The following is a 26,646-nucleotide window of genomic DNA, read 5'->3' as shown; positions in this document are numbered from 1 at the left end:
GTTTTGTAGCGGTTGAAAGATGTAATAAATTATCAGCCAGTATAAAAGAATACATAATTTCAAGGTATTCGAGAAAGATTGGAGATGTGGTCTGCATAAAGAGAGATGTCTTTGCCTCTACTTACTTGAGCTTGTTCTTTAAGGACAGTTGAATCCAGCAATACATTCATGCTCAGCCACTGATGAGGCCCTGTTCGGTAGAAACAGCACTGTCTGGTATCGAGTCAAGAGTGCTTTGTTTTTGGCTCTGGTTACATCTAGTATACTCATAAAGATGTAATTGCCTCTACTTTCGTATTACTACAATTAATGAACTTCCTAAAATCTAAATAATTTTCATTTTCAGGTGTGTTTTTGAATACCCATTTCCATATTTCAAAAATAATTATTCTGTTTCTGATTTATTGTTTGTTTAATTTCTGAATTCGCTTGAGAGTAATATGAATTGCAGCAATCTTCCACTCTGAAAACATTGCTTTTTCACTATTATTTTACTTCCTTTTATGAATTCGATTTTTCCCAAATACTATTCATTTTTTGAGATCATCATTCAGAGGCATCACACTTCAGTGGTTCCAATCATACTCTTCTGAACAGTCCATCAAATGTGAAGTGCTTCAAGGCTTGATCCTTGGCCCAATTCTTTTTGTCATCTATATAAATAACTTAGCTCTCAAAGATATATCAGCCAGAATCACCCTCTTTGCTGACAAAACCACCTTATTATGGCACAACAAGGATGTTCTGCATGAGATCATCTCTGAAGACATAAAAGAATGATGTGACTGAAATAAGTTATCCTTCAACATCAATTAAATCAGCATTGTTACTATTTGCTGCACCTTACCTGAGATCTGCCTTGGTAACGAAATTTTCGAAATTATACTTACTTATAAATCATACATTCGCGCGCTCTTAGCTACGTCACAATTGGTTTGGCTACCAGTGACGGCCGGCGTTATTTTCTTCAAGGCTTCAATGGTATCAAACTGTTCAATCACCTGCCAGTTAAAATAAAAAAATCAATGTTTACAGTAAATTCAGAAATGAGGTAAAAATGCTTCTGGTTGATGGGGTCTATTACTAATATTTTCTCGCTTGGTATATGTATATTTTTATGTGTTCTATTTTATGTGTAAATTTCAAATGGTTGTTTGTATCTTTAGACTTTGTCAATAAGATGTATTTTCTTCTGACAATAAAGTATATTTGATTTGAAGAATTGATTATGTATTCATCAATGATTATTACTGATTTCAACATTTGTAGCAGTATTCAATATTTCAGACATTGTTCATACTTTTGAAAAGACAGGACTTATTTCAATAAAAGGTAAAACTGGAACCCCTGGCGTAGAATAAATCCAAGAGCAAACAGTTTTCCCAATCACCAGAAAAGCAATACTCTTCTCGACACGCGTATCACCATGAGAAGAGTGTTGTATTTCTATAAATTGATGGATGTAGCCGTTACTATGTGGTGTGTTGTATTTCTGGTGATTAGAAAAAGTGCTTGTTTTACGACATACTTTGTTTCATAAATAATCCTAATTTAATTCCCCAAAAACCCAATTTATTTTCCTTCATAATTGTAGATATTAATGACAAATTAATTTTTAGGCACATATGAATATTCACGTTTTCAATCATTCTCCTGAAAAGTCACCTATTAGAGTAGACCCTCGTATGTCTGCTTGTTTTAAAGTGGACAATGTTTGCCAACCAGGCAATACTTTATTGTGGGATTTACTCCAGGATGATAAAATTGTAAGTACCAAATCATAATATAAAAATTGCCATCTAAGTTCAACCTTCAAAATATATGTCAGTTCCACCTTGTTATATTATTGAACAAATAGAATATTTTTTTTCAGTGTCAGCTGGGAGAAGGACTAGCATTAGAAGCTGAGAAGACGTTGTGCAATTTAATCTGTTACACACCTGACAAAGAAATACGCATGAAATTCATTGAGGGTTGTTTAAATAATCTAGCAAACAACGTGTAGGTATTAGACACTAACTATATCTTATAACAAAAACTATTGTTTCTGTATTTAATTTAACCTTTATTTTTTCAGATCCGTTGTTGTATCCCTTCGGATGCTTCCGAAATTATTGACTTCTTTTCGCGGCCTAGATATGCACCACGTTACTCATTGGGCCGATCGACAACATCACATGATGACGCATTTTTTCAATAATTTGAAAGTCTACACAGCAAATCCAAATAAGTCATTGCCAATGTACACCCATCAAATGCAAGTACAAGTTCGGCTACATTTTTTATCTGCTGTTTTTTCGCCAGTGGTATCACCAACTAATTTCAAGTAAGTAAACCATCATAGGACTATTTCTTTCGTTTCTGATTTAAATATAATAATCACTGCCAGATTTTGTTAATGATGAAATATTTTGAAAGACATTTGACACTATTTTATTTGTATGTGTTACTATTTTACAATCATCCAATTTCTCTTAATAGTATTTCCATATAGCTTGTTCGATTGATGACCTATTTATTTTGTAGAAATTCATATTGAATATAGAATAAAGATAATAACTTTTGTCTAATTTGAACTACTAGAAATTACACAAAAGTTATTTTCATTATTCTATATTTCATAAATTCATTGATCATTTGAGGAATAAAGTGGAAACAAGAGGAAACAAAAAATATAATTTTACTTAGAATTGCAAAAAAACACCTTCTTTTAGGTTAATTATAAGATCTTCAGAAAGACATTTGAAAATATGTTGTAACAGTAATTTCCAAATGACACATTCTTCATTTCCAAATTGTGCTAAACACCAACACTACAGAAAAAATATGGTACACTGTTACTTTGAAGTCTGCTTCAAAATAAAATACCTGAAAATTGGAATTAGTAATGTAACTATTCCAATTTTTAAATTTATAATGAAACCCAAATAAAGACATTTGAAATTATGTCAGTGTAACAATTGCTTGTCTCTGCTTACTTTTATATATGATTGTCACTTTCACCATTTTCAAATAGGGCTTATTACCAACATTTGAGAAAAATATTATATGCTATTGTTTCAAAATCTGCTTTGAGTTGAAATTCTAGAAAATCATTCAAACTGTAAAGTTTTGAATAAAAAATCTTTACTATTTTGAAATTTTAATGAAAATGTTTTTTATCCGAATCTCAATTCATAATTTTAACAGACAATTAATCTCTTTGTTTGTTAGTAAATTACGTAAGGCTTTTTCGTACTACATTAAACTTGATCGAAAATAGTCATGTTTTAAATTTTATACATTGAATTATTTATGTATACATATTAGTATATACACTTTTTGTATGACCTGCTACAAGTGTAATGTAATGTAGTCAAATAAATTTACTTACTTACTTAGTTACAGACATAATCATTACTTTATACTTTATCAAAAGATGACTCAAATATAAACTATCTATAATATCTATAACATCAATTTGAAATTTAAAAAAGCCTTCACAAACAAAAAATTCATAACTTCTTTTTAAATTGCAATAGGTTTATGAGATTCAACTACTGTTGGATCAACTGTCAACTCTACTTGAAAATGGTTGTAAAGCAAAGCCTTATGTAGATATGTATTCAACCTACCGAGTCTGAGGAAATTCCATAAATATAATAGTTCTAATATTCATTTATTTATGGGTTCAAGACCTATTTCACTCAGTACAATTGAAAAATTAAAAATAGTATAGATAGAATAGTGTAAAAATACAACCAATAATCAAATACATGTATGTGTATTTGAAAATATGACACTAGATTGAATGTTCTATAAGAAAGACGGTCGTAGAAACAGAAAAGCTACAGGAAATTTCACATCTCGGAAAATACATACAAACTCAGGTGCTGGCAAAAAATTGGGTCGAAAAAATAAGCTGTCAATAATGAGATGAGATCATCACCTCAAATGGCCAGATCATACTCATGACTTATGTGTTAAACTGTCTAAACATGTTTTGCTTTAGTAGTCATGTTTACTTTGCCTACTTCTACTCAAATATGAAATATGATGTAATTCTCAGAGGTTATGCTTCAGACGCTGAAAGAATGAAAATATGTTCCTATCATTAATGTTCTAACATTATTTTTTCCAGACTAAGCTTGGACCAAGTGGACATTCTGTGGGAGTGTCTAGCACATGACGACGAGTGTTCTGACGAACTTTTCAGTTGGTTGCTGTCTCAAACTAAAACGACAGAACTGCACGCTCTCAAAATCGATGCTCTTCACCGGCTATACATCCGTCATTTGCCTAGTTTGGAACCGGAAAAGTTCAGCATGATATGCCTGAGCCTTTTCCAGCAATTGTGCAGCTTGAATAATCTGCTAACCTCAGACTTGGAGGGCAGCATGGGAGAAAGCCAGAATGTCGGGATGGACCACATGTGGAAAATCGCATTAAACGCTTGCAATACAGGTAAGATCACATATTCTCTTACTCAAGTTAAAGATAATGTCTTTACTGCAATACAATCATTAACGGACACACCAAATGTCAGCTTTTTGAAAGGTTAATTCTCTCTTAAGTATTTATGATTAATAAATAGAAATATAATGTAATTTTTTTTAATGAGTAAATGGTATAAATTTTATTAAAAATGAGAATAAAACCCTTTTTTTCACAATTTTTATTTGTAAGTAATGTTTCTGCAGTTTCGTTCTATAAGAACATTTTCAAACAATTACAATAAACTGTTTATTGTAATTGTTTAAGAATGTCCTTATAGGACGAAACTGCAATAACATTAGTTACAAATAAAAGTGGTGAAAAAACAGAAAGTTTTATTTCTCATTTTTCATGATGATACTACCACGTAGTAAAGGCTATATCCATCAATACATTGTATAAATTTTAGATTTCAGGATGTAACTAATTCCTCTACAAAAAGACCATCTAACATTTCTCGAATAACTAATGCTACACTTAGGCCTCTGCAATTCTGCATCATATCATTTTCCCCCTGAGTTGAGAATGGGTCTGATAAAACTATTCTTCCATTTTTGTTTACTTCCTCAGAACCATAAACACTAAACTTATCAGTGATATTATTTATATATTCTTTCAAATGACTATCATTCTCAAGAACATATTTCACTTCAGGCATATTTATTTTTTGGCAGATGTCAGTATGGCGGCTATTCAATATATAAACAGTTACTATATGGGTCACAATTTACAATACGAAGACCAGTTCGTTTGGCAGTGCATGACCCATTTAAAAGCGGCTTCTGAGGATCTGGCATCGGCCACTGGTTCAGAAGAAGCATCTTTGCTCTGTATTCAGAGAGCTTTGGTGTTGATGAAAACGCACATCGAAACATTCCGCAGAAGGTACAGATATATTTTATTTAAAACGTTTTCGCTGATATAATTTTTGTGATAATTTTCAGGTATGCTTTTCATTTGAGGAAATGGGCTTTGGAAGGGAAAGGTATAGGCAGTCATTCTGCTGCTTTGGGTGATAGGCCTAGCACTCCTATCAGGATTATTGTACAGTCTGGTAGCTCTACAGAACGGTGTTTTCTGGATATGCTCAATACTGACTATGTCGCAGATCTCAGGGCGGAAATAGTGAAGTGGTGCGAAGGAATCCAACAGGTAATGTATTACAATGTGCCAAGTTTGAGGTACCACGTTGGAAGGCACATTTCCTGGATATTGTAACTATAGTCTGAAGTTTTCAGATGAAGAATGAAACTGGTGAAAATAACAAAACGAAAACTGGCGATACTTGGATCAGGATCATAACCCAAGGGCAGGAATTGACCATCGATTGTGAGGAAAAAACCTTAGCCGAAATGGGATTTAAAGACAACCACGTAAAATTTCAGCGCTAGCATCCATTAACGTTACGTCTCATTATCAATGTTCATTTCAGATGGTCTATATTTCGGTGGGTATGTCTAGAAACATGAAAAAGAGGGAATGCTTGGACTCTCCTTCAGTGCAACCACCTCCACCCAGGGAGTGCCTCCCGACGTTATTGCTCCTTCAACCGAATTATTTCGAACAACTGTTTTCTTTGATGCACACATTGAGCTCCATGAAAATCCAAGTTAAAGGCGGGGTGAGTCCAATCAGTAATTTATTATATGTGCTAAAATGCCTCTCGAAGTAGTTGAAAGTTCGTTATTTTGAAATATTAGAGGTAACAATGGAAAACGTTTAGGGATATATGCAAATCCCCTATGAAAGTTTCTTTCAGATACAAACCAAATGATATAATTTATCTGAAACAACTACACTCTTCTATTGATATCGAATAAAAAATAAAACTATTTTTCCTATTCACTTCTTATATATTAAACAGTCATAAATGGAATTTGAGTAGATGTCATCTATGGGAAAAAGTGTATCAGAAATCGGTCTGACTCTGTACATTTATTTTTTATATTTTTTTTTTTTAGTTATAAATTTTTTTGTTTTTGAACTGTCAGATATGAATTTATCATAATTTTATAGTGAAATTAGGGATAGGCGTTTCTTTTGGAGTCCATTCAACCGTACTGATGAGGATGAATCCATAGATAATCATGACAAGTTTCAGTATCTTATTCAAGCTACTATTCTTAAGTCCAGAGAGTATGTCAATCAGTTGAACGTTTTTCTGCCTATCTCGAACAATTATCCAAAGGTTATTCAACGTGTACAATCTCGTTTTAGTAGAGAAATTTTGCTAGTGAAATACTATATTTAAGATATTTCAAAATAGATTTTGAATAATATGATTAATAAAGTATATTTGAATGCTTCATATGGTAGAATGGAAGCTCAACTGATCTCAATGGAAACATTAGGTATTACCTCAGATAAATGTGGAGCCATTTTATATCCGTTGGTAGAGTTGTGCTTTCCAGAAGAGATTTTACGTGCTTGGTAACGTAGTAACTCTTATAATTATTGATGAAATGTTTGAAGATGTGTAATTTGTAATTCTTATGGTTTTTCATCTGTTTACGAATACTTCTCGAAATATCTAAAGATAGTTAATTTCAATGAATGGATTTTGAGATTTCTTTTCAACTGTATCAACTTGAAAAAATTAAAAAATGGAAATTTATCTCTACAGGGGTTTGAGGAAGCAGACAATTTTTTATAAAGGAGTGAAAACAAAAAGAACAATTTGATGATAGGCCAGTCATTTTAGGAAGTTTGCCTAGCAAAGTGGACACACCCAACTGTAAATTTGTAGAGAATTAAATTCTCTACAACTTTTGTTTCAAACATTTTTTCATACGTTGAATCGTTTTTGAGATAGCAGCGCGAGCGCAGATGAAATATTATTTGAAATCAGCTGGTTGTCCCGATCGAAATCAGCTCATTTAAGGTTTATAACTTATTACCTAATAAATAATTTTCATTTTTTATTAACAAATACATTATATTTAAAAAAAAATTCTTTAATTATTTTTTTTCAATTAAGAATCAATTTATTTAATAAAACTTACCTGCCCATGTAGTTATACATTTGTAGAGGGAAAAATATATATTACATTATAATTTATTCTTTAATAAATAAAAATGAATAGAAAAGAAATAAACTGAAATAAAATTTTAAATAATTTTTTTTAATCTCATTTGATACATTTGTGAATGTTAAAAAACATAAAATAATTAAGAGAAAAATGAGTTTTAATTTTCTTCTTCATCGTCGTCATCTCCTCGCAGCTGTAAACATTCAAAGGCGTTATCATCTCCATTGTCATCTTCACCCAGATTCGTTTCCTATTCTTCCATGATTTCTGGATCAAAGGACCCTTCGTTAACATCGGTCTCATATGGTACAGCATTGAGACAAGCTTGCCCATTACACTGGCCACAAGCTAAAGAGCACTGCAACCCTGCTTTCCTGCATCCACATCTTTAACCACAATCACTTTTGCAGTTACAGAATATCGTATTGAGTAACTCATCTGGAGCAGCAATCCTTTACTCATTGTCCAACCCCATTCCTGGGGTTCCAAATCATGTCCTAACCAAGTTTGAACTTGGTCATAAACACGATTGAAATGTTGGTGAGCTGCTCCACTTGTTAATGGGATATTTGATAACTGCACAGGTTTATTGAACTTTGTTAGCTTGACATATTGTGCATAACGAAGATGATCGATAGTATCTACAAGACCCACAGAAGAAATCGTTACTACTGGGAAAGAAGAGTAAAACCTCCTTCAAGATTTACTCTTACGTAGAACTGAGCCCAATTTGAAGTCAACTCTCATCTACCGAAACTGGGATTATGGTGGGAGTATGTCAGAAATTGGTCTGACTTTGTATACTGCCTTTTGTAATTTTTTTTGTTTAGAATATTTTTTGTTATTCAGCTGTCAAAGTTTAATTTATCAGTTTTGTAAATGACATTTGTCGTTTGAGAGTAGTCCGTCTACGATGGTTAGCTATGTCTATGTTACAAAATGCATATTATAATGAATTGAAAGAGGATGGTGAATTTTCCTTGTCGTTCAGCACCATTAGGTCTCAAGTTCACCTCTGATTTGGTTTTGAATTACTTATACGAGTGTCACCTTTTTTAGTTTTTACCAAAAGTTGGTAAACATTTTTGTAACAAACTGTTGTTTTTCATTTAAATATTTAAATTTCAAATTCATCCACTTTTGCATCAATTTTTTAAATATTGCTTTCACTCTGAAATTGATAACTCAAAAACATGATTTTGGAAGACTTCAGCAGCATGATTTTAGAAGGCTTCTCTAGGACTTTGCAATTTTCTAAAATGTTGATGTATTTGTTTAACAACCCTGCTTTGTTTTCGTGTGACCAGCCCTCGCAACAAGAAATTTAATTCAAAGTATAAATTTATTGTGTTATTATTTTTATCATCTACCTCTGTCCTGTTTTGTGTTCATAACCAATTAAAACAGGAAAAACAGTTTTTATATCTATTTTACTATATTGTTGTAAAAATGATTTCTAGTAGCATGACTGTATATGTACATCCACTTTCAACATCTTACAATCCATATTGGTTTGCTTAATTTTAATTATTAATTATCATGACCTCCTGCTTATTTTAAGCAGTTACGATTTATGTACTATTACATTTAGAAGCTTTATCAATAAGAATAATATAGATAATAAAGCATGCTATGACTTGACTTTGACTTCTATATTTTAATAGTAATTCTATGTTACTCGTTTGATTTCAGCGTCAGATTCCGCACACGAAAGCTCAAGTTTTAAGCAGGAGAGTCTGGGATATATTGAGTCTTTTGCCGACTAGTCCCAAGCTGCTGCGAGGTTTCAAACACCTTGATATTCCTTTATCTGAGCTGTTGGATCCGTCGAGTGCTCAAAAACTTATGTATTCGCTTTACATCATTGAATCTCTTAGTGCGAAGAGTAATCAAGGGAAATATGCGGACGAAGATGAAGAGGATGAATCCTGGGGCAGGAAATTTGTTCAACACGGAGGACTGAGTCACATATTTGATATTTTCATGTCAGGTAGGTAAATCCATTAATTTTTTGTATCATATCACTTTTTCAGGCTGCCGTTTGAATTAAGTGATGCAGATTCTACTTTTCAGAGGCGTTTTTGCAATATAACTTAATTATTTGCTCTACAGTTATCAATTGAATTAAATTGATATTTAATCAAGTATATGATTCAAGACTACAATTATTGTCTATGAACCCGTAAAAAGAGAAGGTGCATTTGCAAGTCCGAATGGCATTCTTAAAATTAGTATGTCTTAAAACATTGAACAGTACATTGTTTTTCAAATTGTTTTAATTTTCTGTTCATAGGTGTTCTTCAAAGAGATGGCGGAGATGGTAGTGACTGGCAGCAAGATTGTTTGGCGTCGTTACTGAAAATTCTCTGCCACTTAGGAGTGGATCCACTGCCTCAAGAAACAAAATCATCTCGGAACGATAAAATTATGATACCAAACCTAAATGAAGCGTTTCTGGCATTGATAAACACGAAATCCATGATGTCTCAGATCACTAGTATTCTCGAAGAATCGTCAAGGCCTAAGGATCTGAATCAATATAAAACAGGATTTTGGGGAAGGGCGCAGGTTGTTCATTATGCGCTGGCTCTGTTGGTGTCTTGGTTACATTGTTGTGAGGAAGCCAGGCTCGAGTTATTCCAGTCGCCTAATTTTTCTGGTTGGCTGCAGAGATTGGTGAGATAATTGATTTGTTTCGGTTGAATAGGAAGAATAATTGCATTAGATTATAGCATTTAGTCGTAACCTCATGAGTAGACTGAATGTAACGAAAACAATTGCTATTTTATAAAACTAAGAAGAGGCTATTGAACAACTGTAGTTTTATGAAAGCTATTAGATAGAAGTTGAAGAGCTTACAACATTTTGAAACAGGCGATCTTTCACCTGTAAATAAGGAAACGACCGAATAGTAGTGGATTCAATTTTAAACCGCAAAGTTTTACAAAAATTATCATTGGTTACCAATTATATAAATATGAAGTAGGCTGGATATTATTTACAGTGAACTCAACTTTATATATTTACATACTATTAATGAGAATACTACAATCATTCTTCTAATAGTTTTTAGTAAAGTTTTTAATAGTAATTTTATGAGACATAACAAAGTTAATTTCATATTATAGGATGAAGATGAAAAAAATCTATATTGACAGATCAAATTTCTAAGATACTTGAAAGAAAATATGATAGTTTCGTTCTTCTGAAAATATTTTCAAACAATAATTAAATACCAATAATGTGAATACTATACTATGACTGCATATAAAACAATATAACAATTTTTCATTGTTCTTGATTTTCTTGGAAATATCAAAAACTGTCGATTGATTGTTTCATTATTTTGAAACAAATCAAACAAAACTATGCTTTTCTTATAGAAGAGTCGGTCAGGTTAAGTTAGATCCAAAGTGTGTAAGTCTGTTCAACCCACTACCGCAACCTTCCAGGGTTTATTTTGGCTCATACCTAATAACTTTCCAGGTCAGATGATAAGATAAGATATTTATTGACCTTTAAAAATTACAAAAATGTTTATGAGATAAATTCACAACATAATTGTGTAGGTACGTCAAGACTGAGGTGTAGATATAAAAATGTATATAAAATTTGTAAAGCTATGTAAAGCTGTAAAAATGAGATAATCCTAGAAACTAGGCTTTATGTAAGGTAGTACATTAAATAGACAGTACTAAATATTAAGTCCAAATATGGAAAAAAACATCTTCAATATTATAAAGTGGATTTACAAGAAGTGATTGTTTTAAGTAGTGTTTCAATTTTTTTGTAGTGAATGTCTTCCAATCCATTGGTATAAGGTTATATAGTTTAATTGGTAGATAGTCGGTCTGCATCATTGTTTTAGTGTAGTTCACTCGAGGTAGTCTATACAATTCTTTATTGCGGGTATTGTACTTATGAATTTCACTCCCCGTAGTGTTCGCATTTTTGTTTTGGTGTATCCACAAGATGGCTTCTGTGATATATATACATGAAAGTGTTGAAATTTGCATTTTGATGAACAATGGTTTGGCATGTTCCCTTGGTCCAGCCTTAGCCATAGTTCTAACAATTTTTTTTTTATTTATTAATAACTGGTGGCACGCTGAGCTTGTGTCCCATATTAAAATCCCATACATTAAGTGGCAGTGAACCATACCGTAATATACAGTTTTCAGCACTTCAATTGATACTATTTTTCTGAGATTTTTAAATAAAAATTGACTTCTGGACAGCTTTTTTTGCAATTCCTGAATGTGTTCTTTCTAGTTCAGGTTGAAATCTATGTGAAATCTTAGTATTTTGATTGATGAATCATTTGCTGTATTTTTTGAGAAAGTTATTTATTTAGTTTTGTTTTTATTCAAAGATAAAATATTGACATTCTATCGATCTCTTCTAAATTCCTGCTTCTGATTAAAAAAGTTGAGTTATCTGCATACATAAATACATCTGCGATGTCTAAGAAGGTTGGCAGTTCATTCATATAGATTATAAACAACAGTGGCCCTAGGACTGAACCCTGAGGTACACCATGTTTGATTTGTATGATCCTGGAGGTCACATTATTGTTGGATATGTATTGTTGGTATGTAAGATGGTAAACGTAAAACTCTACCAAACTTTAAGAACCTGATTCGATCTGAAGAGGGCAAGCACAAAGAAATAGAAGAGTGGACTGTTCATTCGAAACTTTTATTTGTAGTTGTTCAACATGTTGGAAATCATAATGAAATGATCTGTCTTATACATTAATATGAGAAACAATTTTTGAATTTTCGTGAAAATTATGTAAACCATAAAAAATATACAAAAATGTTGGTTAGTTTCGAGAATTAGAACTGATTCAGTTAGAGTTTTCAAGTTATTCTTCAAAACTATGAAATATTTTGATAATAAAAAAAAGGAATACGATAGGTTGCCTTTTATGTTATATATCGTAAAGTTGGACATTTTTGAGCTTATACGTACTCAGAACGTTTTGACATACACGCGCTATTTGTGTTGTTTACAGTAACTTAAAAGATTCATCTCGACCCAAAAATGGAATTAAACCGTGAACATTTTCGTGGTATTATTTTTTACAACTTTCGACGTGGATTAACTCAGCAACAGTGCATGGATGAACTTAATTCCATTTTTGGCGATGAAGATCCATCAAGGACCAGTGTTTATCGATGGTATGGAGAATTCAATCGTGGTCGCAATTCACTCCCAGACGAATTTCATGAAGGTCGTCCAAAATCAGTTGTTGTTCCGGAAACCATTGATGCTGTGCGCGAACTGATATTGCAAGATCGTCATGTGACCTATCGTGAGATTGAGACAACCTTAGGCATTAGTGGGACCAGCATACATTCAATATTGCATAAACATTTGACTGTCAAGAAAATTTGTTCGCGTTGGATCCCACACAATTTGTCAATCGATCAGAAAAAGGCTCGTGTCGATTGGTCAAAAGAAATGCTCAAAATATACGATCGTGGTGCTTCGGAACACGTCTATGACATCTTGACAGGTGATGAATCGTGGATTTACGCGTATGAGCCCGAAAGTAAACAGCAGTCGACTGTATGGGTGTTTCAAGAGGAGCCAAATCCAACAAAAGTTGTACGCACACGAAGTACTCCCAAGCAAATGGTCATCTATTTTTTTCGGAAAAACTGGACATGTAGCAACAGTACCAGTAGAACAACGCAGAACAGTCAATTCTGAGTGGTACACAATCATTTGTTTGCCAGTTGTCTTCCAAGAAATCAGGAAAACCAACCGCCGAAGACGGATCTTTCTTCACCACAACAATGCGAGCTCTCACACATCGGCTCAAACAACTGCATTTTTGAGTACCCAAAACATCGATTTGATGAGTCATCCGCCGTATAGTCCTGACTTGGCACCGAATGACTTCTTTTTATTCCTGCACGTAAAAAACAAACTGAGAGGTCAATATTTTTAGACACCTGAAGAAGCAGTTGATGCATTCAGAATGCATGTTTTGGAGATACCTCAATCAGAGTGGCAAAAGTGCTTCGACAATTGGTTCAAACACATGCAAAAGTTTATAGATCTTCATGGGGAATATTTTGGAAAACAATAAAGTGATTTTCGATGATCAATATTTGTTTTTGGTCTCTTATCCCGAAATATAAAAGGCAACCCTCGTATAATGATATTCCTACTTTTCATTAGTATAGTAAAAGTAATCGTATATTTCATTTATTCTGGATTTTATCAATACAAAAAAATATCGTGTGTGTTTGTTAGTGTTCACTATCTCAAAAACCATCTAAAAATATTAGAAAAATTCTCGGAATTTGATCAGAGTCCTAAAAAATATTGCCTCTTATTTTTTTTGTAGAACTTTTTGCACTAAATGAAATTGATTGCTTCTTTTTGCTCATAATGTGAGCAAAACCTTAAGATTTGATCGAATTTGGCGTGCTTCTTTTGATCTTGGCTCTCACAGGCTCTTCCATTAGGACGATTGGACTTTGGTTTTGGTGTCATAACCATATACCCATGATACGTCAACAGTTATGACCCTTTAAAGCAAATCTGGATCATGGCTGACGTTATTCAACAATTCCTGAGTGATGCTCATGCTACGTTTTTTTTGTCAAAATTCAGCAATTTTGGAACGAACTTTGCTGCCACATACTTCATCCCCAAAATTTTCGGAAAAAATTGCATGGTATGAGCCAATCGATATACCGACATCCTCATCAACTTCTCCATTAGTAATTCGACGATTCTTCATAACAATTTTCTTTACTTTCTCAACATTTTCATCGGTTGTTGATGTGCTGGGGCTTCAGAGTGAACGTTGTCGTTCACACCTTCTCGACCTTCTGTGAAAAGCTTGTATCACTTGTAAACATTTTTCTGACTCAAGAGTACAATTACCATATGCCAACATTCCAAGTGTTTTTTTAAGCACTAAATTCCATTTTTACACAAAACTCGATAAAAATTGTTCGATCCATCATTTTCGATATCAAAAAATTGCTGAACACGCATAACACAAAACTTTTATGCCTCTCACCAACAAACTAAACATGCTAAACCGCTGAACTGTAAACACACCTTGTATGCATCGCTTTTATCTTCTTCAATTCAAAAGGTAAACTGTTGAACATGATTAGTTTTTCACTATATGGAGATATATTATATGATTTGTATTTAGAAGTAACTCATTTCCTGTAATAATTTTATATTATAAATTCAGTCAAGATCTCTGTTATGAATATTTATGGTTTTCGAGATTTAGTAAAAGATTTATTGATTGATCTATGTATCTAGGTATTGGAAGACCCCGAACCAGCTGTGCGACGAGAAGCGTGCTCTGCCATCTATAGACTATGTTTAGGCATATCAGCAAATCGTGAACCCATGGAAAGCAGCTTGGTAGCTCCCATGTTGTCCCAACTGCTGCTCTATCTGGAGAAAGCCGAAAGTATGCGCCCTCAAAAACTAGAGGTATATTTTTAGAGCAGAGTCTTGCTCGTGTATCATCCATATTAAGCATATTTTATTTTCCCCAGGCTCTTCAAGCCCCTGAGGAAGGTAAGGAACCCTACGGACCAGCGTGCAGGGACTACTTCTGGCTCGTTTCCCGTCTCGTGGATAGCCTTCCCGACGACTTGGTGAAAGAGAGTCTTGAAGACCCCCAGAACTGCATAATCGATATTAACGGACTGGCCAACAAACTGACTATGTCAGTCCTCTCGCGAGACTATCTTGAAACCAGGCATCGTACGGTCGACGACGACGGTCTAATAGGTCTCTTGAACCTCATCGCCAACCTGCTGAAGCACCGCCCTCCCTTCCAGACTGACAAAGGGGGTCGTGACCTACTCGATGAGGTGTTTGAATTCTTATTTGCCCTACCAAACCCGAAACTACGGCACGTGCCGAAGTGCAAGTCACCTCGTTCAAGGACAGCCGCCTTCGATCTGCTTGTAGAACTAGTGAAAGGTTCCCCTGAGAATTATGCGGCCCTGCACCAGAAACTGCTTCAACAACACCAGCCGGGACCGAATTCACCCTATCCCTGGGACTATTGGCCGCACGAGGACGGCAGATCAGAGTGCGGTTATGTTGGTAAGTTTTTTCATACCCTCTTCTTTATTGTTTCATTAGCACTCTATTCGGAACATCAGTGGAAACTGCTTCAAACACCTCAAGGAACATTTTTAAGTGTATATTACAAACATAATAGGAGGTATAATAAATATATTCCCCACTAATGAAAATAACTGTTAGAAGTCATTATAACTGGTATTACGGACATAGAAAAAGTTAAACTCTGCTAAAGTTGATACAGACTTTTGACTGAAGCACTTTCAGAGAATATTGAGAGAGAATTATCTATAAAACTCATTGTAATACTAATAGATAGCATATAATTTTTCCAAGAAGATCCTTTATTATAATAATAATTACTTAAACTAGATCAAATATATGATGATTATTTGGTTGTTGGGGATATGAATATCAATATTCTAAATAAAAATTGTATAAATGAAAATAGGATCATGGATATTCATTCTTTGACGGGTTTCGAGCTGGTCAATAAAAATATTCCAACAAGAGTCACACGCAAGAGTGTAAGTCTGATAGATCACATATTGTCGAATTAAAAAAAAAAAATTGCAACTGTAACTAAAAATCCTAGTCCATTGAGTGATCATAATATTCAAATATTTGATGTTCCTGTAAATTATTCACAAAAATTGTTAAATCAAAAATGATGTGAAATATTTCGACTTGAAAAAAAATTGAAAACTGAATTCGTTATCAAAAAATATGCATTCTTCCTCGGACATGAACATCCTCTGTGTTGATATTATAAAAATGTTTGATGATTGTTGTCATACCAAAAGATTTGAAATTAAAGAAGATTCCAAACCATGTTTTGACATAAAGCAGAGCTTTTCAAAATATGTGTTAAGTATTTTAAGAAGAATGAACTTACTTGTCAGTTATTTATAATTAATACAATAAACTGGTAAAAATACAATTAATAAAAAAACAAAATTACTAAACGGAGTTATTATTGTAATGAAGTCAAAAAAAGTCCCTGGAAAACAATAAATAAATTATTAAGAAACAATTGCCTGATAAAATTCTAATATGATTTGAAATCTCTGAAAGAACAAATAAAATTAAAATGAATAGCTGAAAATATCAACTATATTAAGCAATAAAACGTGAAATGAAATTACAGTGAAATAAAAATAGTCAAAAAAGTTAAAAAAGATTTCAAACCAAGTTACTTCACGACGTTCCGATGATTAGTATCCACCAAAATTTTAAAATGGCCAAAAGACGTGCTTGAACAATTATAGGCCAATTTCTGATTTACCGGTATTCTCAAAAATAGCAGAAAAAATCATGAATTTTAGTATGAATTTCGAAACGCTAGGAATACAGAATTGGCTGTTTTAGAAATTATTAGATATTCAAAAAAAATAGATGATAACCAAAATGGCTGCTTTGTATCTTTAGACTTGTGCAAAGAATTTGATACAGTCAAACATAAAATATTAGTGAAAAAATGATTCAACATTGGTATCAAAAGAAAAGTGTTGGAATAGTTTGAAAACAGACAACAATTTGTGAAAATTGAGGGCAGTCAAAGCTCTACAGTCTACACGATTTATTACTTGTGGTGTGACCCAAAACTTTTTTCAATTCATATAAACTCAATATTAAATTTAAAACTAAGGGAACAGATCAAACTTTATGCTGATGATACAACCTTATTATATTTCAGTAAAATCATGCATGAACATGTTCAAAATGATCTAAGTATAATATCAATGAAGCTTCATTTACAAAAATTAACCTTGAATTTTTATAAATCATCTTATATTTCCAAAAATAAAATCAATAACATTAACATCTCATTTCCTTTCTTTAACAATATCTTTTCCTATAAACAAACTACTCAATTACTTGGACTCTATATTGATGAAATTTTAAATTGGAAGGTACACATACAAAAAAATAAAAGCCAAATTTATTCTTCCATTAGATATTTTATACAACATTTGTTTGAAAAATATATATTTTTCACTTATTTACTTTAGATATAATTACATGATTTGTAGCTCTGCCTCCCAAAATAGTTCGAAACTTTTAAAGATATTGCAAAACAAGGTAATAAAATGTATTTATAAATCATCCCATCTAGAACTGACTATAAATTTATATTAAAAAATTTTTTTTTTTAATATTGAAATTTTCAAAAATTGGGTATATATTCTTACATGAAGTGTTTACTGGCCACAAAAATTCTAACATGAAATTCAAAAAAATTAAATATGTCCCTAACTATAATACCAGACAAATGATTTGATTCAATATAGACCAATCCAACAGATCGTTATTAAACCAGTCAATCTAATAATAACACTGATGATATTCAAACAAGACTCAACCTCTAACGGAAGCAAGAAACTCTTTGGAAGGTTCGAAATAGATGAACATTTCAACCTAGCAGACCACTGTTATAATATTCATGCAGTCATTGTTCACTGTGGTTCTGGCGTTGAATGTGGTCATTATTACGCCTTGGTCAAAGAAGAAACGGACTGGTTTAAGTTTGACGATAGTCGTGTCACGAAGTGTTCTGGCGATGCATTGAATTTATTGGAGCCTCTGGAGACACCCTACATTTTGTTTTATGAGAGAGAGGACATTGTTAGATCAAGATCTTCAGATGATGTGGTGCTGCAGGTTTTTCCGGGTTTTCCTGCAGCTGAAAAAGCAAATGCGCCACTGGAATCAATGAAGTCGCCCCGGAGCGCCAATTAATTTTTATTGTTGTATTTATTTTACAAAGAATAACAATTTTTTCATATTTATTAATAGAAAGAATAAAAAATAAAAAATCCGTAGAGAAATTTGAAAATGAACTGAAAACAATGTTTGGAGATTTTTTCTATTTAAGAAATGAACTGTCACTATTGAAAATTCAAGATTTTTTTATCACTAATTATTTTGACTGTATGATTTTTTTGGTTTAAGTATTGTTATTTATATATATTTTTATTACTGTTGAGATCCCCAATATAAACAGATTTGTTTCTTGAGATGAATAAAGTGTTACTTGAATGAACACTGGATTTTCATAATCGGCCAATTTCATCACATAACAAAAGATCTCGTTAAGAAAATATATATTTCAAAATTAAATCTCGAAATATTCATCTCTTCCAACATACCTACATAGTAGGTTTTGGTGGTATTAGCTGGAATGTAGTTATTTTCCAGCATGCATTTACCAGAAGTTACTGTTTAGATATTTTTGGAGAGATGAGTGTTTCGAGATTTCATTTCAAAATATTTATTTTCTTATATGTATGTTTCTTATCTCGATAGTCTTCAGAATTGTTTTAATTTATTTTAGATCTCGTTGAGCTTCATTGGAAATAATTTTCATATTCCACTGTATGTTTAGAGATCCTGTATAAATTTTACCAGAAATGTTCACGTTCTTCTTCTTCTCGTTTTTTATGGCCTTTGCTTCCCTTCGGCACAGTAGACCAGTCTCCTTCTATTGCATAACGGATGTTATACAATAGTCGCTTCGTCCGGAGATGTAGTGTGTCCACGTTAAGAAGAAAACGACATCACAAGATGACAAGTTACGGCGTTGCCAACATGTACACTATTTCGAACTTTCAAATTTTTTTGTACTGTTAATATGTTTTATTGCTATTATTCTTACTTACTTTTAGTATTTGTTGGGACTATTTCGACAATGCTTTAGGCATATTGAATATACACAGGTCTTATCAAAAGAAATGATTAGTTCTGAAAAGAAAAGAACGACTGACAGTTTTCGAGTTTTTTTCGATTCGGCAACGTCTGAAATTTTACTATCAGTTGAGCAACTCACAAAATGAAATGTTACTAGTTTCATTGCTGTTGAACGCATTTCAGTGGGAATTTTAACGTTGTTATGTTGGATATACAAAATTACCAAAAATGGCATCATCCTCTTCTTAACGTGAACAGCCTATATCTGGTGATTTTTCCAGTTTTTCAATATTATTATTTTGTTTTACATCCCATCACCTGAAAACTGATATAATGATTGATTTGGGCCCAGTAATACTTTCGATTAGAAGGTCGAGTCTAGACAGTAAACACTGGTGCATCGAGTCATTTATGTAGAATTTTCATGCAAATCTGTTGACTAATATGGCCTACTTGATTTAATTTATGTAGGCTGCTTAAAAACTGTTAATATTGCTGTTTGTTTGACTTGACTGTGTTGCGTATACTACAACGTGATGATGTAAACTGAGAGGTAGATGTGAATTGTGTTGACACTTACATGAAATATTATTTCAGGTTATGTATGCATAGTTTCCCGATTTCTTTTAATAATTTTTTTTAATGTCGAGCAAGAGACAGCGAATAACTTTTGGTGAAAATGACTCAATCTTGAAAGAGATTAACAAAAACTGAGTGCGCCTATCAACATTATATTATGTAGATTGACCAGTAGTGGAACGAGAATCAATTTTATTTTTTTAATAAAATGTCTAGAACAAATAATGAACCACTAGTAAAGAATGGAAATGAGGTATCAGAGGAAATCAGTGATTATTGTAGTAAAAATGGACTACCACTAAACACTGCTAAGACCTATCATATTCGATTCTTATCAAAAAATATGAATCCTGATAATGATCTCTACTTAACAGTCAATGGAAAATCGATAGAAAGTAAAGAGAGTATGAAGTTCTTAGGTGTTGTGCTTTTTAGGAAACTTTCATGGGAAAACCATATCACCACTTTATGTCCAAAACTCAGCACAATCACATACATTATTAGGAATCTGAGGGATACAGTATCAGCTGATGTACTGAGAATTCTTTATTTCGGACTGGCACAGTCAGATATGCAATATGGAATAATATTTTGGGGATCCTCAACTCACATACTAGGGGCTTTTCATTCTCAGAAAAAAATCATCAGAGCTATGAATAAAACTCAACCTTCAGAATCTTGTAAGCCACTATTCCGAAATTCTAAAATACTAACGCTACCCTGCCTCTACATATTTTTTATAAAGGACAATGAAAAAACATTTCTGAAGAATGACCAAATACATGCACATGATACAAGGAATAAGGAAAATATTCATCTGCCTTTCTCCAGACTTCTCATTGGTCAAAATTCCTCGAAATATGTAGGAGTGAAATGTTTCAATAAGATAAAAAATCTAATAGATTGGAACAACAGAACAAATCTATTGATTGCCAGTAAAAATGAATTTTCAAATTTGACACGATCATAATATGTCAACTCCCGCATTTTTTATGGTAACCTTGCATATTTGTTTCTGAAAAAAAAGTATTTTCAAGATAATTTTGACTATTGGCATCTTGCGGCAACATCAGAACTACCGAACTTCATCTACAACAATTTCTTGAACAAAAGCACATCCCAGCATCCACCAGTGGTGGATGATATACTTCACAGTAGTTTCACTTATCAATCTATAACTCCAAAATTTTTCTCATATTCAACTCCTACCCTTACCATTTGATGAACTTACTGAAGGAAGTTCTATTTATATTCAATGCTTTATATTAAAAACCTGGAAATCTTTTCTCTAGATACTGAATGAATGAACTATTTCCCATTAAATCAAATTTAATTTCATTTCAGGTTTGACCAATCTTGGTGCAACTTGTTATATGGCTTCATGCATGCAACACCTCTACATGATGCCGCAAGCTCGGGCCTCTATCTTGGCCGCTAACACCGATCAAGCGAAACATGAACCTACCCTTAGGGAGCTTCAAAGGATGTTTGCTTACCTGCTAGAAAGTGAGCGAAAGGCATACAACCCGCGCAGTTTCTGCAAAGTCTACACGATGGACCATCAACCGCTGAACACAGCCGAGCAGAAAGACATGGCAGAATTTTTTATCGATTTGGTCAGCAAGCTAGAGGAGATGACGCCCGATCTGAAGGAGGTAATAAAGAACTTGTTTTGCGGTGTAATCAGCAACAATGTGGTTTCGTTGGATTGCGACCATGTCAGCCGAACGCTAGAGGAATTTTACACGGTGCGTTGCCAGGTTGCGGATATGCGGAATCTGTACGAATCACTAGACGAGGTGACCGTGAAGGATACACTCGAAGGGGACAACATGTACACATGTTCGCAGTGTGGGAAGAAAGTCCGAGCAGAAAAAAGGGCTTGCTTCAAGAAGCTGCCGCATATTCTATGCTTCAACACGATGCGCTACACTTTTAATATGCTGACGATGCTCAAAGAGAAGGTAAGTTTTTGTTAAAGTCGGTATTGAAAATTTTTTCATTTATTTCATTTTAGTGATATTTAGTCCCCTTTCATTTATACCCAATTTTAAGTCAATTTTACTTATCTTTTTTACCTCTTGTATTGTGTTATTAGCTTTTAAATGACTTGTTTTTTATGTAGGGGAGACTGGGGCAAGATGAGATAGCTAAGACAAAACTCGTTATACAAGGAAAATCAAACTATTTAATAACATTCTTTAACAAAAGAGGTAACCATTATACATTTCTCTCTTATAATTAAACGTTGTAGCATGCAAAATCACAGAACTTTTTTTGGCAAATAATGAAAAAATAAACTCGGCAAATTTCCCGTTTTGCCCCATAACTGGGGTAAGATGGGAAACGCTGTGGGGCAAAACGAGTACGCTTTTTAATCGGGTAGACAGCGTTCACAAATGTGTGCCTCTTCATGTTCCTCATCTACTCCGGCACATGAATTATGCGCCCAACCGTGGCACACGCCGCAGATGACCCAACCTTCGGTTGAATCTGAGTATAAGTACCCACAATAGATGCAAGCACAGTCATCATCCTCTTCTTGGGATGAACTATCTTCCGATTCAGTTTCTTTTTTGCACCTTTTGGTTTGACGCTTTTTCTGCAGGTTTTCCTTGTCAGTTGTCTTTTTAATCTTCTTTGCAGTCTTTGCAAATGGCGCTGTCGCCGCTCCGAACACGATTACTATTCACGCACACAAGCTTACTTCCCGTGCTGCCCCGAACTTCATCTTGCCCCGGTCTCCCCTAGGTGTCAAATGGAAATAAATTGATATTAAATTGAGACATCAATCTCAACAGAAATATGTCACTCAAAAATATTGGCATTACAATGAATCTAAGTATGGAATGATATAAAATTAAATTGAAAGGGGTATGTTTTTAGGAAAGATTGATTTATTGTAAAGAAAGGTTGTGATGTTCTACTTCTGTATCTTCATACAAAAAATGTGGGAAACTTCCAAAGAAAGGGAGAGAGAGCAATCAATTTAAAAATAAACTCTACAAAGATGTGTAGATCATGCAAAGAAGTAACTTTCAGACACAAAAGAAGAAAAAGCCTTCTCAAAATAAGTACTTTCATTGAAACATTGAATTACACATAAGGCAAACTGCATCAAAAAATTTTAAATCATCTGCAAAGAGAAAAAATTTTGAATCATGAACATTTTGACGATGCCCTGTAATTTAGAATGTGTGGAAATTGCGATTGTACTGTGAAAAACATATTTTTATTCTTTGTCCCAGTTCTTGTCGTGTTACCTTTACATATGTATGCATATATAGTTTATATTTTATTTTAATCATTTACATTTCATACATTTATACTTCACATCTTATACTTCATGTTTATATCAATATTTATTTATGACATTGTGTTTGTAACAAGAATTTTATTCTCAAACAATAAACAAACAATCAATCAATATAGTGTGAAAACGATATGTTTACATTTATCTTCAAGACAATTAAGGTCTGTTGACTATCTTACAATTTCATTCAAATTTTTGAATTATATGTTTACTCAAATATAAGGTGGGATAAACAATCAACAGCTACGTATGAAAAAAAATCAAGTGGATATTACTATAGTCTTCAACTTGAAAGCATATTCAATACATCATAATTTTTAAATGTATATTATGCTCTGTTTCTTGTCTTATTGTATTGTGGAGCAATACTCTTATGCCAAGCGAATTTTCATCATACAAATAAGAATAATCAGACCAATATTCGGTCTCCGTCCGAGAGACTCATATAGAAAATAGTTAGTGAACACATAATTTTAACATTACTTCATATATTTATATTTGCGTACATTATTTTCATGAGAACTCGTTTAGAACTCTTTGATCAAAACAACAAAAATCATAATTACTGTACCAGATATGACTATTACCTACGGCTTTCTAGATATAACACATCACTGTAAGAGAATAGTCTGTTTTATCCAGGTATGAAGCTTTTCAAATCTTCACCTCTAACTTTAAAAAATGGATTGTTGCATATTATTTAAAACACATTTGAAGGAATTTCTCGTAAGTTAATGTTTTTTAGCATCTCTGCTATTCTCTGTTGAGAATGTTTGAAGTTATCTTAACTATTGAATAGAACTGGCCGATACTTGATGTTTTTTTTTATCTCAACTTCAGTTTCATATGTAAAAGTACATGTGTATATATATATATATATATATATATATATATATATATATATATATATATATATATATATATATATATATATTACAATTTTATATGATTGACTATTTTAGTTGATACCCCATTTTCAACAGTGATTTACGCTTTCAGTATATTCATTAAGAGTACATTTCTGAACCATAAAACGTCACAACCTAGAGCCGCTGCAGTATGTATTCTCCTTCATTGTCTAATCCACGGAAAGTAAAAGGTAGAACTTAGAAGTGTTGAAACATATATTCTTGTAAGATATCTTTTCAGTACAAACTGGACCCATTTTGTTCCAATAGAACTTATCAAACCTACTTATTGGATATTGACGTACAGCTGTACTGCAAATTACCTAAAAGAGCAATTCATTCAGGCCACTCTCTACTTACCTACACTGTAGGTTAATGAACTGATACCTATCAGAAAACAACTACTCCTCTGGCTAATACCACAAAAGGCATTGGATTATATCCGATGGGTGTCAGTGCAGGATTCTTCATAGAAGCAATTCTTGCACATGTTGTTGGCGATACAACTGCCAGAAGCTATTTTGAATTGGAACGGGCACATGAATTTCTACTTTCAGTACTGCTTTCACTATGTTTGATCGATTTCATGTTATCATCTTGCCAAATTCTTTTAAGAATACATTTAAAAAATGCCCAGGTTTCATCCATAAATATGAAGCGAAAATTGTTCTGCTTGAACTATTGCTGTTTTTTCACACAAAGCCTTTTTGTCCCTTCTTATATTAGAATCCTACATGTTTCAATATCTTTTATAGAATTGTCTCTCAATGATGGTTTTTCTTAAATATCTTTCATGTACAGATAGCGATCAGTACACTTGTTCCCGCTGGTGACCTTATAGTAAATACTTAAGAGGTCTGCTATTGTTCATTTCTAAAGTAAAATAGTTGAATATATTCAAAATAATTTCATTGATACTTGAATGATACTTTAACTTATTGAACAAACACACAAATTTTTTGTTCCACACTTAACACGAAAAACCTATAAATAGTTATATCCACTCGCTTTGAAATCTTGTGTTAAATAAGTCCAGATAGACGTATCCTCAGCGAATGTACTGTAGATACTTTCGAATTATCAATTATTATTCAATCCTGCATTCAACCAATGTAAACTTCGTCCGTTTCTGATAAAGTACTGATTAACTGTGGTGTACCACAAGGATCCATGCTGGGCCCCACCATTTTTTTATTATACATTAATGATTTGATGAGAATAGATATCTCGGGTACATTTACAATTTTTGCAGATGACACCACTATATACGGTTCCCCATTTTGGGGATCACGCAATAATAATATCATGCCAAAGCATCATGATTATAGCATATTCATAGCAGACAGTTTGTCTGATTAAAAAACATCTGAATAAATTCAATACGGCTAACCGCTCTCCTACACGCAAGCAAAACAGTATTAACTTACCCAGACTATCTCTACTTTAGTGAAGGACTATATTATTTATAATGGTTGAAAGATGTTCAATCATTTACCTGATTTTATTAGAGAAATTAACTCCTTAGATGATTTTAAAAAGGCTGTTTACTTCTTGCTGTGTAGTCGTCCGTATTATACTTTGAAAGGATTTTATGCAGGTACCTTTTAATTGAATTATTTTTTTCATTTCTAAGGATTTTAAACTCATTTCTCCTTCATACGAATGTGCCAGAACCCTTTGTTTTACCTGTTTTCTTGTTTCATGTATGTTGGCTGACTAATTGTAGCTTTTAGTATTCAGTATTTTTATTTATACGGGTGGTTTTTCCAAAAGAATTCCATGTTCTTTATGACAGGAAATTATTGATTAAATGATTGGGTGAAACAATATATAATATATTTTTTTTTTTTAGGTTAACACGCACTTCTCGTTCCCGCTGCGCTTGAACATGGCCGGCTATGTTGAGAAGCAACTCATGCCACAGCACTATCAAGAGGAGAAGCAGAAATCGAACGACGCCGAGTTTGAGCAGTACGAGTACGATCTAATAGGTGTGACAGTCCACACTGGCACTGCGGACGGCGGCCACTACTACAGCTTCATCAAGGATCGGACGGCGGGATCGCGCGACAAATGGTATGTAAATACTATTCTTTTAACTATGATTATTGGAAAAGTAACAATTATATGACCGTTAATCATTTGAGTAACTTAGTGGAACTCTAGTTTCGTCCTCCGAGTAGGCAATGATCCATTGGATATATGATAGGTAGATAATTGATAGATAGATGTTTTATTTTCCTCTGAATATTACGATCAAACATAATCAATTAAAATTCTAATATGGTGATGGTATCATATTAATGATAATAATAATAATAATCGAATCAAATAAAAAATGTTCTTTATTGTCGAAGAAAAAAAATTATTACTGACAAAGCATAAATAAATAAAATAAATCAATCAATTTACAGTAAATTAATTGAATTACCATGGAAGAATACAAGGTCTTACACTTACACGTAGAAAGGACATGAAATTTTACAAAGCAGTTGAGAATTGATTTACATGTTTACATAAAATAAATGAGTTGATTCAACCTCAAAGGTTCTGAGACTCAACTAATGAAAAATAT

At 33.0% G+C, this 26,646-nt stretch overlaps 1 protein-coding gene across 2 annotated transcripts in view; it reads left to right on the top strand.

Moving 5' to 3' along the window:
* puf (ubiquitinyl hydrolase 1 puf) overlaps positions 1-26,646 on the top strand; it is a 93,826-nt gene that overhangs the window by 18,531 nt on the left and 48,649 nt on the right. For both annotated transcript variants that reach the window (XM_074186214.1, XM_074186215.1), the window contains exons 13-26: positions 1,620-1,766; positions 1,874-2,001; positions 2,078-2,326; positions 4,121-4,443; positions 5,148-5,358; positions 5,418-5,625; positions 5,712-5,846; positions 5,906-6,094; positions 9,195-9,492; positions 9,796-10,178; positions 14,805-14,981; positions 15,047-15,605; positions 21,195-21,814; positions 25,924-26,147. In XM_074186214.1, coding sequence (XP_074042315.1) covers positions 1,620-1,766; positions 1,874-2,001; positions 2,078-2,326; positions 4,121-4,443; positions 5,148-5,358; positions 5,418-5,625; positions 5,712-5,846; positions 5,906-6,094; positions 9,195-9,492; positions 9,796-10,178; positions 14,805-14,981; positions 15,047-15,605; positions 21,195-21,814; positions 25,924-26,147 — 3,851 coding nt within the window. The remainder of the gene's footprint in view (positions 1-1,619; positions 1,767-1,873; positions 2,002-2,077; positions 2,327-4,120; positions 4,444-5,147; positions 5,359-5,417; positions 5,626-5,711; positions 5,847-5,905; positions 6,095-9,194; positions 9,493-9,795; positions 10,179-14,804; positions 14,982-15,046; positions 15,606-21,194; positions 21,815-25,923; positions 26,148-26,646) is intronic.

Source organism: Leptinotarsa decemlineata, unplaced genomic scaffold (assembly GCF_025532065.1).
Source record: "Leptinotarsa decemlineata unplaced genomic scaffold, Ldec_3_MD MMD2_tig00078422_RagTag_RagTag, whole genome shotgun sequence".
NCBI classification, from domain to species: Eukaryota; Metazoa; Arthropoda; class Insecta; order Coleoptera; family Chrysomelidae; genus Leptinotarsa; species Leptinotarsa decemlineata.
Note: the sequence above shows the minus strand (reverse complement) of the source record. Positions and strands in the feature narration are given on the sequence as shown.